The 17,103-nt window shown below is 47.4% G+C and overlaps 1 protein-coding gene across 2 annotated transcripts in view; it reads left to right on the top strand.

The window, feature by feature from the left end:
• SFI1 (SFI1 centrin binding protein) overlaps positions 1-17,103 on the top strand; it is a 203,715-nt gene that overhangs the window by 15,000 nt on the left and 171,612 nt on the right. For both annotated transcript variants that reach the window (XM_069757728.1, XM_069757737.1), the window contains exons 6-7: positions 10,718-10,835; positions 10,920-11,022. In XM_069757728.1, the coding sequence (XP_069613829.1) occupies positions 10,718-10,835; positions 10,920-11,022 (221 nt within the window). The remainder of the gene's footprint in view (positions 1-10,717; positions 10,836-10,919; positions 11,023-17,103) is intronic.

Here is a 17,103-nt window from a genome sequence, read left to right as displayed (position 1 = left end):
TGAGGCAAGATAGTTTTCCTGTTTCTATCTTTAGGGGTAGTTAGTTCTCAGGCTGTGACGAGGTGCCTAGGGAGTGATAGGAACATCCCACGGCTACTTCTAGTGTTGTGTTGAGCTTAGGGACTGCGGTCAGTACAGGTACCACCTCCTTCAGAGCTCGTCCCATGTTGCTTCTAAACCACCAGTTCATAACACTTCTCCCAAGAACCCCAATGCACAGGACTCTGAATACGAGTCTGATGCATCTTTAGTTCAGGATTCCTCGACTTCTCAAGAGACACTTGATTCTCTTATTGAGGTGGTCGACAAGACCCTGAAGGTGGACGAGGAATCCGTATCCACTCAAGAACACGTAGTGTCTTTCAAAAGGACTAAACATGTCCAAAAAGTATTCGTCACTCATCCTGAATTTAAGGACATTGTCCAGAAACACAGGGATCGGCCCGACAAACGTTTCACGGGTCAAAAGCCTATTGGGTCCAAATACCCTTTTGCTCAGGAACTAATGAAGGACTGGCTTCAGTCTCCTTCCATAGATCCTGCAGTATCGCACCTCGCCTCCAAAACGCTCCTATCTTTGACGGTTCTTCAGTCAAAAACCCCACTGACCGTCAAATTGACTACCTGGCTCGCTCTGTCTTCGAGGCCACAGCAGCTTCACTCTTTCCATCTTTCGCCGCCACTTGGGTGGCTAAGGCTATGGTCGCTTGGGCTGAGGTGCTGACCACAACCGTCCACGACAGTAATATTCCTCCAGAGGCGGTCAACCTGGCTAACCAGATAGCCCAAGCCGGGGACTTTGTAGGTAACGCCTCAATGGATTCGGCCAGTTGCACTGCACAGGCAGCCGCAAATGCAATCTCCATCAGAAGAGCCCTGTGGCTCAGAGATTGGCGAGCAGATTCTGCTTCCAAAAAAATCATTGACAGCTCTCCCCTACCAAGCTGGTCGCTTATTCGGTGAAAAGTTAGACCAAATTATTTCTGATGCTACAGGAGGAAAAAGTAAATTTCTCCTTCGCCTCATTGGGGGACACAGACCATGGGTGTATGCTGCTGCCACCAGGAGGCTGACACTAAGTAATACAAAGAAAAAGTTAGCTCCTCCCCTGCAGTATACACCCTCCTGCTGGCTCCCAGCTAACCAGTTCTTGCTTAGTGTCCGTAGGAGGCACACGGACGGGTCTGCTATTCAGACCCAAAGAACTCTTTTTTTACCGTTTTTTACTTTTTACTACGGTCGAATGGGGCGACGGATTCTTTCATGTTCCGATCTCCTCGAACCATCAACAGGCGAGCACGGGAGTTTCACCTCTCCGTATCCTCTCCTGCGACGTGGGAAGCCACTGCCTGAGCTGATTTTAGGGGCGACGGGCCCCTTCAAGGGCACCGATCTCCCCCCTCCCTTATCAGACGAGCACTGGAGTTTCATCTTCAGTATCCTCTTCTGCAGCCAGGCCTATTGCCGGACATTCAGCCCTGTCCACCAGGTTTTACCCTCGGCTGTACAGAGGCACCTTCCAGCGTGGCGTCCGAGCAGCCCCCACTGCATCACCACTGAAAAAGCGGATGATGGAAGGAGGCAGACGGTTCCTCTCCACCCCTCTTCTGCAGGGATGGTGGATGGAGGCTCCCCAACCCTGCACCGTCCTATCTACCCGGGCACAGCTCCTACCTGCAGCATCTGCCACCCCCTCCATATTGGGGTAAGTGCTCCGTGAGATTTGGGTTTTCCGGCGGTCAGAGGAGGGCTCCATAGCGACTGGGTCCCCACAGAGCTTCGCGGCACTTTCCTCCTCAGTCTGCGGGTGCGCGCCGGCCGAAGCCATAAATTTAGTCCCCGGCTTCGGCCCTGTTTAGGCCGCATCCCGGGAAGCCCCGCCCACCGCTTGCTTCCTTCTAGCGGCTCCGCCCCCCTATTCAGGCGCTTCTCGTTCCAGACGAGATCTCGGCGGCCATCTTCTTCCTCCTCCATTGCGGTCACTATTTCTTCTGGAGGGGGCTGCGGCCGGCAGTTTTTCAGCGCTGAAGTCAGCGCTATTCCAGACGGGGGACTCAGAACCTGAGTAAGGTGAATCGCCCCAATATCTCCCCCCCCCCCCCCCTCCGGCACGCATCCCGGCAGCATTAAGGGACTAGCTTTCCCTGTTTTTTTATATACTTAAGGCTGCAATCTCTGGTGCTCCTGCACACTACAGAATGTATAGTACAGTGTGCAGGCTTGCAAACAGAGAGCTGTGAGTTCCCAGCAATGAAGCTCTCATGACTCATTCCCTGGTGACTCATTCCCTGGTGACTCATTCCCTGGTATTTAATACTCTGCCCGGTAGTCGCTGGGCCCATAGGTGCATCCCCAGCTTTCCATGCCTTTTTATTAAACCCAGGACCAGCATTCCCTGGTCTTAAGGGTCCCCTAGTTTTAAAAGGGTCACATCCCCAGCATTCTCTGCTCTGCCAGAAGCCGGTCTCCTTTTCCTTAGTACTTAATCAGGCCAGTATGCCCTGGTCTTAAAGGCACAGGGCCAGTAGGCACTGGTCTTAAAGGCACATGGCAAGTATGCCCTCGTCTTAAAGGCACATGACCAGCATCCCTGGTCTTAAAGGAGCATGACCAGCATACTTGTTCTTAAAGGCACATTACCAGCTTTGCTGGTCTTTAAGGCACTTGTTCCAACATTCCTTTCATGACCAGTATTCCTGGTCTTAAAGGCACGTGACCAGTATCCCCTGGTCTTAAAGACACGTGTCCAGTATACCCTGGTCTTAAAGGCACATGACCAGTATGCCCTTGTCTTAAAGGCACGTGACCAGTATTTCCTGGTCTTAAAGGCACATGACCAGTATGCCCTGGTCTTAAAGGCACGTGACCAGTATCCCCTGGTCTTAAACGCTATAACCAGTATGCCCTGGTCTTAAAGGCACATGACTAGTACGTCCTGGTTTTTCAAGGCCATGACCAGTATGCCCTGGTCTTAAAGGCACGTGACCAGTATCACCTGGTCTTAAACGCAATAACCAGTATGCCCTGGTCTTAAAGGCACATGACTAGTACGTCCTGGTTTTCAAGGCACATGACCAGTATGCCCTGGTCTTAAAGGCACGTGACCAGTATCCCCTGGTCTTAAACGCAATAACCAGTATGCCCTGGTCTTAAAGGCACATGACTAGTACGTCCTGGTTTTCAAGGCACATGACCAGTATGCCCTGGTCTTAAAGGCTCATGTCCAGTATGCCCTGGCTTTTAAAGGCACACGACCAGTATTCCCTGGTCTTTAAGGCACGTGACCATTATGCCCTGGACTTAAAGGCTCAGGACCAGTACGCCCTGGTCTTAAACGCAAATGACCAGCATACCCTGGTTTTAAGGGCACATGACCATTATCTCCTGGATTTCAGCATGCCCTGCATTTAAAGGCACATGAACAGTATGTCATCTTACAAAAGGCACAAGACCAGTATTCCCTGGTCTTAAAGGCTCATGGCCAGTAACCCCTAGCCTTAAAGGCGCATGACCAGTATTTACTGGTCTTAAGGGCACATCATCTATCCTAAGCTGGTCACCCTAACTGAGCTCTGGAGCACTCACATGCTCCCTCTCCTACAATGGGAGCCGTCGGCTAGCAGGGGCCGCAAGTATTCTAGAAAAACGTACAGGTTCTAGAAAATCTCCATCAACATTTGACGGTGATGCACTGGAAGACCTCTAAGTAGGATACCATACCTGGTCGGAATTTTATGGGCGACGGGTCCCTGGCTCCGATTTCCCCCCACACCTTCAACAGACGAGCACACGGAGTGTCGCCTCCATGTATCTTCTTCTGCATCCAGGTCTATCGCCACAACCTGCCTGTCCACTCGGAAACCTCAATTCTGGGGATGTGGCGTCCACATTTGTGGCGTCCCAACAGGGAGGTTTTTCCCCCCTTTGTATCAGATGCAAGAAAGTGGACGATTCCTCTCCACTTCCCTGTTAAGAAGATGGTGGATCGAGGTTTTTCCTTATTTTCTTCTCTGCACGACGATGGCAGAGACCTGCTGGTTACAGTCCCGCATTCTGTCACTTGGCAGACTCGCCGGGCAGAACTTCTTGCGGTATTCCTACCAGTATCCTGGCCGGTGTATCATCAATTAAGATTCCACAGACGGTCGGATAGCAAATCTAGTTCGTTCCGTCTTGTGGTTTCGGGTTCATCGCTCTACCCTTCCTTAGCCGCCACATGGGTTGCTTGACCAAAGGGAGAGAATGAAAGTCTCCGGGTCCCAGACCTTATCTACTTCGTTCCACAGTATAGCTGGCCAATCAAATCTTCTGAGCGGGAGACTAGCAAGGGATCGTATCTCTTCTTCAGGCTCAACCAGCAGTGGAAGCATTGGCCAGGACAGTCTAGATCTAAGGGATCTTGGTTCAAAAATGGAGGGAATGAAAAGTATCTCCATTCCTGGACCCCAAACTTCTAACAACCTTTGACAGGGCCCTTTCTTTTTTCGGATGGAGTTCCTCCGCTCAGCCACTTCTTCAACAGAGAAACGTGGTTGTTTTCTGGCATCCATCGTCATTCGGGATTCTTACCCTCACATACCTATTTCTCCTCTCTACTATAATCTCTTCGCCTTTCCATTCGCGAACAGTATTTTCACGACCTGGCCCTTCTGCCTGGCTACCACACCAGAGTGGTCGCAAGGGTCATGGCGGTTGTCATGTTCTTCTTGCACCTTAGAAGCATGGTCGTCCTGCCCTATTTGGTCGACTTTGTAGCCGCTCTCCTAGGACTACGCTGAGTCGTCCAGATCACTTGCAATTACCTCTCTATTGGGCTAGCAGCTAAACTTAGACAAGTTTTTTTTTTTTCCTCATTCTCAGCCCAGCAGATCCTCTTTGAGGATGATCCTGCCCAAGAAGGATGGTTATTCTCTCTCGGGTCTAGGTCGTGGCCCTTCTACAGGGAGCTTGCGCACTCGATCTCTCATTCCCTCGGTTCTTTCAATTCGCTAGGAGGGTTCTGAGGGAAAGGACATCTACGGAAGCAGTTTCCTTCGCTGCGCTCGTTTTCTGCAAGTCAATCAGGCTCTCAAAGGGTAGTCTCTGAGCTCCTTTCTCTTCCAGAGCCTTCTCCTGGCCCACGGGCTATTGGGAGATACCATTGCCAGTTTTCTTCTCCCGATCATCTCTCTGTAGATCCGAACGGTACGGCTATTCCTTCAGCAGGCCCTCTGCCTTCTCGCGGGTCTTCAGTTGGATAATGCCTCGGCTGTGCCCCAAGTTAGCCATCTAGCAAGTACCCTCAGTCAAGCGCCATGGCTAAGGTACCTCGCACTCTCTGATGGGCCGAGTTCTATCTTCGGTGATCTCAACAGTACATTCCCTGGAGTAGAACACTGGGGGCGGCAGACATATTCAGCCGTCCGGGCTTTTCCTCAAGTGAGTGGGAACTTCACTCGGAAATCTTCCATCGGACCTGCCTTCACTGGAGTACTCCAGAGGTAGTTCGGATGGCGTCCAAACTGAACGCCAATGTACTCCAGTTCATGGTTTGGCCTCGCGATCCAAGACCATTGCAGTACATGATCTATTCTTCCATGGTACCAATTTCCATAACCCCTCTTCCACTACGTCTGAATCCTTTTCGGAAGCGGGTAGGGCCCCAGTGATCCCGGGAGACCCGCACTGACCATGTCAGGTTTTTTTCTCGCTTGCGGTACTAGTATTTTTCCGGCTTATTGTCTCAAGCTGGAAATATGGTCTTTCTTGCAGGCCCCAACCTGTAGTTCTTCCCTACCGCGTACCGTTAAATCCGTGGGACCTTAATGGTCCTGGGCATCTTACAGTGGACTCCTTTTCTGATCCGGATAGACTTTTCTATCAGGGAGGGTCTCTCCCCTTCTTTCTCTGCGTTCTTGTCCTCCTGATGAGTCTTCAGATCTCGACGCTCTGTTCTTTATCTTTTTTCCTTATTACCTTCAAGGCAAGGTTGCCCTCTAGCCATCCCCTTCCCTCGTTGCCAAGGGGTATTATATCTCCACTGTTGCAGGGGCATCGTCCTCTCATCTCCTTCGGCTCTAGTCCACAAAGCGGAATGGGTTCTCCATAATCTGGAAGAAGCGAGTGCTCCGAGTGGGTACGTATCGAGGACGACGTCCTTCCAAAGGTTGGACATTTTACTCGGGTTTTTCGATGGTAAGTAGGCTTCCTGACGGTCGCAGGAAGGGTTCAGCCGTTTTTCTTCGGGCACGTTAGCCTGGTGGATTCTTTTCTCCATCCAGGAGTCCTTTCGCGCTAGATGCCAGCCTATCTCCCTGTCTGAGGGCTCTAGGCGCCAGACGTCGGCAAGCACGACCGCAGGCTTGCGAATTCCTCCAGGCCGCATGCATTCTTGAAGCACTATAATTCACTCACTTCCACAGATGTGAGTCTGGGCAGGTGGACTTTGCAGGCCGCGGTGGCGCACTTGTAAGTAGCGGCTACACGGCCTGAAGTGATGTTGTCCCCACCCAGGGACTGCTTTGGGACGTCCCATGGTCTGTGTCCCCCAATGAGGCGAAGGAGAAATAGGGATTTTTGTGTACTCACCGTAAAATCCTTTTCTCCGAGCCATTCATTGGGGGACACAGCTCCCACCCTGTTATTAGCTTATGCTTTGTTTTTATCTTTTGATATGTTATACTCTTATATATAATGTGACATGCTTTACGCTTATATGTCGTTATTGATCTCCTACTGCTTTTGCACCGAACTGGTTAGCTGGGAGCCAGCAGGAGGGTGTATACTGCAGGGGAGGAGCTAACTTTTTCTTTGTATTACTTAGTGTCAGCCTCCTGGTGGCAGCAGCATACACCCATGGTCTGTGTCCCCCAATGACTGGCTCGGAGAAAAGGATTTTACGGTGAGTACACAAAAATCCCTATTTCGTCCTCAACAAAAACCTGCCCAGCTGTTTCGCTATTAACAACAACCTCGATTCCGGCCCTTTCGCAATAATCCCAATTGGTCATCTACTCCTTCCGGATCAGCACGAGTTTCGCGCGGAGACCGAGGTTCCCAGGTCTCATAGAGGCCTAACCGTAGCTGGAGACCCAGACCTAGGTCGTCTGGATCTAAGGGATCCAGATCCTTTAGACCTTCCACTCAATGACTCGTGGCACCATCCGGAGGACATTGACAGAGTAGGCTGCCGTTTGCTTTCGTTCCGCCAAGCCTGGCTCTCGGTCGTTCACGACGAGTGGGTCAGAGAACTGGTGTACTCTGGATACAAGGTAGAGTTTTCTTTTCCACCCCCGACACGTTTTTTCCAGTCGCGTTCTCCCAAAACAAAGACAACGGTTTTTCTTCAGGCCATACGGGCACTACAAGGGGACGGAGTCATCATTCCGGTTCCCCAAGACCAAAAGTTCAAGGGGTTTTACTCGAACGTTTTCGTGGTCCCAAAAAAGGACGAATCGCTGCAACCGATACTGGATCTAAAGCTTCTAAACAACGTTATCAAACTCTAACGTTTGAGAATGGAATCTCTCCATTCTGTCGTCGCGCCCATGGAAAAGGAAGAGTTCCTAGCATCCATAGACATCAAGGATGCTTACCTCCACATCCCAATTTTCCCTCATCAACGGTTCCTTTGCTTCGCATTTCGCGAGGAGCACTTTCAGTTTGTGGCTTTACCCTTCGGCCTCGCCACCGCTCCCAGAGTTTTCACCAAGGTCATGGCAGTCGTCATGGCAATCCTTCATGCTCGTGGAGTGGTGGTACTTCTGTACCTGGACGACCTGCTGATAAAAGCTTTGTCATATCCAGCCTGCGAGGAGTCCGTGGCTATCACAGTAGATACTCTTTCTCGCCTGGGTTGGAAGATAAACTTCGAAAAATCTCCGATCCCAGCTCAGCGGATTTCCTTTCTTGGAATGACACTGGACACTTCCCGCGGCCTGGTCATTCTTCCTCCAGAAAAGGCTTTGGCCTTGCAGCAGGGAGCACGGAGTCTCTCCCGCCCAGTCTCTCACTCCATTCGTTTCAGCATGCGCATTCTCGGGAAAATGGTAGCAGCCATAGAAGCGGTTCCTTTCGTGCAGTTCCACCTCTGTCCCTTGCAACATGTGTTGCTGTCAGCATGGAACGGGAACCCGTCTTCTCTTGACCGTCATTTCCGTCTGCCTCCGCAGGTCAGGCAGACCCTCAGGTGGTGGACGCGGAAGTCCTCCCTGAACCAAGGAAAGTTCTTTCTCCCAGTACATTGGCTAGTGGTTACCACCGATGCCAGCCTCTTGGGTTGGGGTGCAGTTTTCAACAACCACACAGCACAGGGACGGTGGTCCACTCGAGAGTCGTGTCTCCCCATCAGTATTCTGGAAATATGAGCGATCAGACTAGCTTTGCTCAGTTTTCACCATCTCCTGGCAGGTCACCCCATCAGAATCCAGTCCGACAATGCTACAGCGGTAGTGTACATCAACCGTCAAGAGGGAACCCGCAGCAAAGCGGCCATGCTCGAAGTGACCCACATCCTCCGTTGGGCCGAGAGCTACCATTTGCCCATCTCGGTGATTCACATACCAGGTGTGGAGAATTGGGTGGCGGACTTTCTCAGTCGTCAGGGTCTCATCTCCGGCGAGTGGTCTCTCCACCCGGAAGTTTTCCAGCAGATTTGTCATCGCTGGGGGATTCCGGATGTGGACCTCATGGCCTCAAGACTAAACAACAAGGTTCCCCAATTCATTTCCCGATCCCTCGATCCACGTGCCATCGGAGCAGATGCCCTGGTTCTGCCGTGGCATAAATTCCACCTCCCGTATATTGTTCCTCCCCTTTCCCTGCTGCCGAGGGTCATCAAGAAGATCAGGGCAGAAGGGGTTCCGGTGATCCTACTTGCACTCGACTGGCCGTGCTGGGCATGGTACAAGGAACTAGTTCAGCTGGTTGCCGACGTCACTGGTGGCTTCCGAATCGCATGGATCTTCTCTCACAGGGCCGGATCTACCACCAGAACTCCGGGGCCCTGTCTTTGACGGCATGGCCATTGAATCCTGGATTCTAGCCGCAGCTGGGTTCTCCCTAGTGTATCCTCCACCATGATTAGTGCTAGGAAACCCGTGTCCATGCGCATTTATCATCGTACCTGGCAAATCTTCTTCGCATGGTGCAACGCCCATGGGCGGTCTCCTCTGGTATTTTCTATTCCTTCCATATTGGAATTTCTCCAATCAGGACTTGAGTCGGGTCTCGCACTTAGCTCACTCAAAGGACAAGTATCAGCATTGTCAGTTCTATTCCAACAAAGGATTGCCACCAGATTACTGGTTAAGACGTTCAGGGAGTTTCCCATGTGGTGCCTCCCTATAAAATGCCTTTGGATCCATGGGATCTTAATTTGGTCCTTGGAGCTCTTCAGGAGACTCCTTTCGAACCTCTGCAGGACGTATCTCTGGCCTTCCTTTCCTGGAAGGTGGTTTTCCTAGTGGGTATTACGTCAATCAGGCGGGTCTCAGAGTTGGTGGCTATCTCCTGCCGACCCCCGTTTCTGGTTTTTCTTCCAGATAAGGCAGTCCTGAGGACTGCCCCCTCTTTTCTACCCAAGGTCGTTTCCTCCTTCCACCTCAACAAGGAGATTATCCTGCCTTCATTCTGTCCGGCACCAGTCCACCGCGTTGAGAAAGCTCTGCACACTCTTGATGTGGTTAGGGCTCTTCAACGGTACATTTCACGGACGGCTCCTATCCGCAAGTCAGATGTCCTGTTCGTGCTTCCAGAGGGACAATGGAAAGGATTACCCGCTTCCAAGGCTATTCTAGCCAAATGGATTCAATCGGCTATTCAGGAATCCTATCATGTCAGGGGTGCTCCCATCCCAGCAGGGATTAAGGCTCATTCTACTCGGTCAGTGGGCGCCTCTTGGGCTATTCGGCACCAGGCGTCAACACAACAGGTCTGCAAAGCTGCGACTTGGTCCAGCTTGCATACTTTTACAAAACACTATCACATTCATTTTCTATCTTATGCAGACGCTGCCCTTGGCAGGCGCAGTCGGCAGTACCTTAGCTTAAGCCTATGGTACATGGGGTATTAGCAGCTATGTTGCTCCCCACCCAGGGACTGCTTTAGGACGTCCCATGGTCCTGTGTCCCCCAATGAGGCGTAGAAGAAATAGGGATTTTTATGTACTCACCGTAAAATCCTTTTCTCCGAGCCAATCATTGAGGGACACAGCACCCACCCTGTTAGCCTATTGGCTTGTTGTTACTTCTTTGGTTTTGACATAGTTTTATTGTCTTATGTTTAATACTCCTACTGCTTTACTACCGAACTGGTTGAATATTGCCCAGTGAGATGGTGTATACTGCAGAGGAGGAGTTATCTTTCTGTGTTAACTTAGTGTCAGCCTCGTAGTGGCAGCAGCATAACACCTATGGTCCTGTGTGCCCCATTGATTGGCTCGGAGAAAAGGATTTTACAGTGAGTACACAAAAATCCCTATTTCTTTTGCTTCAGTATTTGCTTGTGTTATGTGATACAGATATACATCTCACCCTGTTCCTCTAATTTTTTTTCTTATAATGTTGATAGGGCAATGTTGTCCACTGCTTTATGGCTATATCTTCACATTCTTAGTGGTACATTTCTAACTATATTTGTAATTTTTATATGCCAAAATAAGTATTCTATAGTCTTCTGACAAGTCAGTGAAACCAGACTCCGCCATTACTATATCTTTGCCATTTTATTTCTTGTACAGCCCAAAAGCGTATTATGTGCCTTACGTTGCATCACTGGGTAATATATATCCAAATGCGTAGGACAAAAAATCACATGCGATCTACAGCTCTGGAGGCCAGAGAATACAGGGTCATGTGGTAAGAGGATATTACATCAATATCTTATGTTTTATTTTTATTTCTTACAACTTTATGGTTAATAGGCTTTCTAACCTGTTTTAGTAATACTTGGCATGTTTGGGTGAAGCGGATACAAGAGAAAAAATTACATTCTCGATTGGAAACACAAGCTTTAAATCACTGGGCTTTGAGTCTCCAGATGAGGGTACGTATGGAAGAGTTTGTACTATTTTACATATAGACCATTTTTTTAGACTGATTAAGAGAGAGTTGCACACCTATGTGCATGGGAACTTATGTCATCATTACTTAAAGCATGAGAAGTGTTTGATTCTAGCACTAAAGAAATATCTTGCTTGCCTTGTATTTATTATGTATGCTGTAAAATAAAATAAAAGGTGTACCGTAGGACCAACTTTGCTGATCGTATAGTGTAACATACAGTGGTGTGAAAGTGTTTGCCATCTTCCTGACTTCCTATTATTTTGCAAGTTTGTTACATTTAAATGTTTCAGATCACCGAACAAATTTAAATATTAGACAAAGATAACAACACAAGTAAACACAAAATGTAGTTTTTAAATGAAGGTATTTTATTATTAATGGAAAAAGAAATCTAAACCTTCATAGCCCTGTGTGAAAAAGTGATTGCCCCCTAAATCTAATAACTGGTTGGGCAACAACTGCAATCAAGCGTTTGCGATTAACTGGAAATAAGACTTTTACGCAATGAGACTTTTACAATGCTTTGGAGGAGTTTTGGCCAAGCCCTTTTTGCAGAATTGTTGTAATTCAGCCACATTGGAGGGTTTCCAAGCATGAACCGCTTTTTTAAAGTCCTGCTATAGCATCACAATCGGATTAAGGTCAGGACTTTGACTAGGCCACTCCAAAGTCTTAATTTTGTTTTTCCTAATCCATTCAGAGGTGGACTTGCTGGTGTGTTTTGGATCATTGTCCTGCTGCATAACCCAAGTGTGCTTCAGCTTGAGGTCACGAACAGATAGTCATACATTCTCCTTCAGGATTTTTTGGTAGACAACAGGATTCATGGTTATATTTACCACAGCAAGTCTTCCAGGTCCTAAAGCAGCAAAACAGCCACAAGACCATCATACCACCACCAATATATTTTAATGTTGGTATGACGTTCCTTTTCTGAAATGCGGTGTTACTTCCACGCCATTTGTAATGAGACATGCACCTCTCAAACAGTCCAACCTATGGATCATCAGTCCGCAAAGTATTCTCCCAAAAGTCTTGGGGATCATTAAGATGTTTTCTGGCAAAACTGAGATGAGCGTTTATGTTATTTTTGCACAGCAGTGGTTTTCGTCTTGGAGCTCTGCCATGCAGGCCATTTTTTTGCCCAGTCTTTTTCTTATGGTGGAGTCATGAACAGTGACCCTAACTGAGGCATGTGAGGCCTGCAGTTTTTTGGATGTTGTTGTGGGGTCTTTTGTGAGCTCTTGGGGTAATTTTGGTAGGCCAGCCACCACTGTTCAATGTTTTTGCCTTTTGTGGATAATGGCTCTAATTGTGGTTCGCTGCAGTCCCAAATGGCTTTATAACATTTTCCAGAGTGATAGATCTCAGTTACTTTTTTTCTTACTTGTTCCAAAATTTCTTTGGATCGGGGCATGATGTCTAGCTTTTGAGGATCTTTTTGTCTACTTCACTTTGTCAGGCAGGTCCTAATTAAGTGATTTCTTGATTGAGAACACGTGTGGCAGTAATCAGGCCTGGGTGTGGCTCGGGAATTTCAATTCAGCTTGCCAACCCATTATCTACCAATGTCCTTTTTTTGGGATGCCTAATCTTTAGCTTCTAGCAACTAAGATTTTATAATTTTTATATTTAGGTCCAATTTTTTTGTTGTGTTTGTAAAATGAATGTTTTCAAAATAGGAAATCATGTCATTGTCATTTTAACCCCTTCATGACCCAGCCTATTTTGACCTTAAAGACCTTGCCGTTTTTTGCAATTCTGACCAGTGTCCCTTCATGAGGTAATAACTCAGGAACGCTTCAATGGATCCTAGCGGTTCTGAGATTGTTTTTTCGTGACATATTGGGCTTCATGTTAGTGGTAAATTTAGGTCAATAAATTCTGTGTTTATTTGTGATAAAAACGGAAATTTGGCGAAAATTTTGAAAATTTCGCAATTTTCACATTTTGAATTTTTATTCTGTTAAACCAGAGAGTTATGTGACACAAAATAGTTAATAAATAACATTTCCCACACGTCTACTTTACATCAGCACAATTTTGGAAACAAAATTTTTTTTTGCTAGGAAGTTATAAGGGTTAAAATTTGACCAGCGATTTCTCATTTTTACAACGAAATTTACAAAACCATTTTTTTTAGGGACCACCTCACATTTGAAGTCAGTTTGAGGGGTCTATATGGCTGAAAATACCCAAAAGTGACACCATTCTAAAAACTGCACCCCTCAAGGTGCACAAAACCACATTCAAGAAGTTTATTAACCCTTCAGGTGCTTCACAGCAGCAGAAGCAACATGGAAGGAAAAAATGAACATTTAACTTTTTAGTCACAAAAATGATTTTTCAGCAACAATTTTTTTATTTTCCCAATGGTAAAAGGAGAAACTGAACCACGTACGTTGTTGTCCAATTTGTCCTGAGTACGCCGATACCTCATATGTGGGGGTAAACCACTGTTCGGGCGCACGGCAGGGCTTGGAAGGGAAGGAGCGCCATTTGACTTTTTGAATGAAAAATTGGCTGCACTCTTTAGCGGACACCATGTCACATTTGGAGAGCCCCCGTGTGCCTAAAAATTGGAGCTCCCCCACAAGTGACCCCATTTTGGAAACTAGACGCCCCAAGGAACTTATCTAGATGCATAGTGAGCCCTTTAAACCCCCAGGTGCTTCACAAATTGATCCGTAAAAATGAAAAAGTACTTTTTTTTCACAAAAAAATTCTTTTAGCCTCAATTTTTTCATTTTCACATGGACAACAGGATAAAATGGATCCTAAAATTTGTTTGGCAATTTCTCCTGAGTACACCGATACTTCACATGTGGGGGTAAACCACTGTTTGGGCACATGGTAAGGCTCGGAAGGGAAGGAGCGCCATTTGACTTTTTGAATGAAAAATTATCTCCATCGATAGCGGACACCATGTCGCGTTTGGAGAGACCCTGTGTGCTTAAACATTGGAGCTCCCCCACAAGTGACCCCATTTTGGAAACTGGACCCCCCAAGGAACTTATCTAGATGCCTAGTGAGCACTTTAAACCCTCAGGTGCTTCACAAATTGATCCGTAAAAATGAAAAAGTACTTTTTTTTCACAAAAAATTTATTTTCGCCTCAATTTTTTCATTTTCACATGGGCAATAGGATAAAATGGATCCTAAAATTTGTTGAGCAATTTCTCCCGAGTACGCCGATACCTCATATGTGGGGGTAAACCACTGTTTGGGCACACGGCAGGGCTCGGAAGGGAAGGCGCGCCTTTTAACTTTTTGAATGGAAAATTAGCTCCAATTGTTAGCGGACACCATGTCGCATTTGGAGAGCCCCTGTGTGCCTATGCAATGGAGCTCCCCCACAAGTGACCCCATTTTGGAAACTAGACCCCCCAAGGAACTTATCTAGATGCATACTGAGCACTTTAAACCCCCAGGTGCTTCACAGAAGTTTATAATGCAGAGCCATGAAAATAAAAAATAATTTTTCTTTTCTCAAAAATGATTTTTTAGCCTGGAATTTCCTATTTTGCCAATGGTAATAGGAGAAATTGGACCACAAATGTTGTTGTCCAGTTTGTCCTGAGTATGCAGATACCCCATATGTGGGGGTAAACCACTGTTTGGGCGCACGGCAGGGCTCAGAAGGGAAGGCACGCCATTTGGCTTTTTAAATGGAAAATTAGCTCCAATCATTAGCGGACACCATGTCGCGTTTGGAGAGCCCCTGTGTGCCTAAACATTGGAGATCCCCCACAAATTACCCCATTTTGGAAACTAGACCCCCAAAGGAACTAATCTAGATGTGTAGTGAGCACTTTGAACCCTCAAGTGCTTCACAGAAGTTTATAACGCAGAGCCATGAAAATAAAAAAAAAAAATTATTTTCTCAAAAATGAATTTTAGCCCGCAATTTTTTATTTTCCCAAGGGTAACAGGAGAAATTTGACCCCAAAAGTTGTTGTCCAGTTTCTCCTGAGTACGCTGATACCCCATATGTGGGGGTAAACCACTGTTTAGGCACATGCTGGGGCTCGGAAGTGAAGTAGTGACGTTTTGAAATGCAGACTTTGATGGAATGCTCTGCGGGCGTCACGTTGCGTTTGCAGAGCCCCTGATGTGGCTAAACAGTAGAAACCCCCCACAAGTGACCCCATTTTGGAAACTAGACCCCGAAAGGAACTTATCTAGATGTGAGGTGAGCACTTTGAACCCCCAAGTGCTTCACAGAAGTTCATAACACAGAGCAGTGAAAATAATAAATACGTTTTCTTTCCTCAAAAATAATTTTTTAGCCCAGAATTTTTTATTTTCCCAAGGGTTACAGGAGAAATTGGACCACAAAAGTTGTTGTCCAGTTTCTCCTGAGTACGCTGATACCCCATGTGTGGGGGTAAACCACTGTTTGGGCACACGTGGGGGCTCAGAAGGGAAGTAGTGACTTTTGAAATGCAGACTTTGATGGAATGGTCTGCGGGCGTCACATTGCGTTTGCAGAGCCCCTGGTGTGCCTAAACAGTAGAAACCCCCCACAAGTGACCCCATTTTGGAAACTAGACCCCCAAAGGAACTTATCTAGATGTGTGGTGAGCACTTTCAACCCCCAAGTGCTTTACAGAAGTTTATAACGCAGAGCCGTGAAAATAATAAATACGTTTTCTTTCCTCAAAAATAATTTTTTAGCCCAGAATTTTTTATTTTCCTAAGGGTTACAGGAGAAATTGGACCACAAAAGTTGTTGTCCAGTTTCTCCTGAGTACGCTGATGCCCCATGTGTGGGGGTAAACCACTGTTTGGGCACACGTGGGGGCTCAGAAGGGAAGTAGTGACTTTTGAAATGCAGACTTTGATGGAATGGTCTGCGGGCGTCATGTTGCGTTTGCAGAGCCCCTGGTGTGCCTAAACAGTAGAAACCCCCCACAAGTGACCCCATTTTGGAAACTAGACCCCCCAAGGAACTTATCTAGATATGTGGTGAGCACTTTGAACCCCCAAGTGCTTCACAGACGTTTACAACGCAGAGCCGTGAAAATAAAAAATCATTTTTCTTTCCTCAAAAATGATGTTTTAGCAAGCAATTTTTTATTTTCTCAAGGGTAACAGGAGAAGTTGGACCCCAGTAATTGTTGCGCAGTTTGTCCTGAGTATGCTGGTACCCCATATGTGGGGGTAAACCACTGTTTGGGCACACGTCGGGGTTCGGAAGTGAGGGAGCACCATTTGAATTTTTGAATACAAGATTGGCTGGAATCAATGGTGGCGCCATGTTGCGTTTGGAGACCCCCTGAAGTGCCTAAACAGTGGAAACCCCTCAATTCTACCTCCAACACACCCCTAACCCTTATCCCAACTGTAGCCGTAACCCTAATCACAACCCTAACCCCAACACACCCCTAACCACAACCCTAACCCCAACACACCCCTAACCCTAACCACAACCCTAATTCCAACCCAACTCTAAGGCTATGTGCCAACGTTGCGGATTCGTATGAGATTTTTCAGCATCATTTTTGAAAAATCCGCGGGTAAAAGGCACTGCGTTTTACCTGTGGATTTACCGTGGATTTCCAGTGTTTTTTGTGCGGATTTCACCTGTGGATTCCTATTGAGGAACAGGTGTAAAACGCTGCGGAATCCGCACAAAGAATTGGCATGCTGCGGAAAATACAACGCAGCGTTCCCGCGCGGTATTTTCTGCACCATGGGCACAGCGGATTTGGTTTTCCATATGTTTACATGGTACTGTAAACCTGATGGAACACTGCTGCGAATCCGCAGCGGCCAATCCGCACCGTGTGCACATGGCCTAATTCTAAAGGTATGTGCACACGCTGCGGAAAACGCTGCGGATCCGCAGCAGTTTCCCATGAGTGTACAGTTCAATGTGAACCTATGGGAACCAAAAATCGCTGTACACATGCTGCGGAAAAACTGCACGGAAACGCAGCGGTTTACATTCCGCAGCATGTCACTTCTTTCTGCGGATTCCGCAGCGGTTTTAGAACTGCTCCAATAGAAAATCGCAGTTGTAAAACCGCAGTGAAATGCGCAGAAAAACCGCGGTAAA

The sequence above is a fragment of the Ranitomeya imitator genome, chromosome 1 (genome assembly GCF_032444005.1).
Source record: "Ranitomeya imitator isolate aRanImi1 chromosome 1, aRanImi1.pri, whole genome shotgun sequence".
Taxonomy (NCBI): domain Eukaryota; kingdom Metazoa; phylum Chordata; class Amphibia; order Anura; family Dendrobatidae; genus Ranitomeya; species Ranitomeya imitator.
This window is presented reverse-complemented; position numbering and strand designations above follow the sequence as displayed.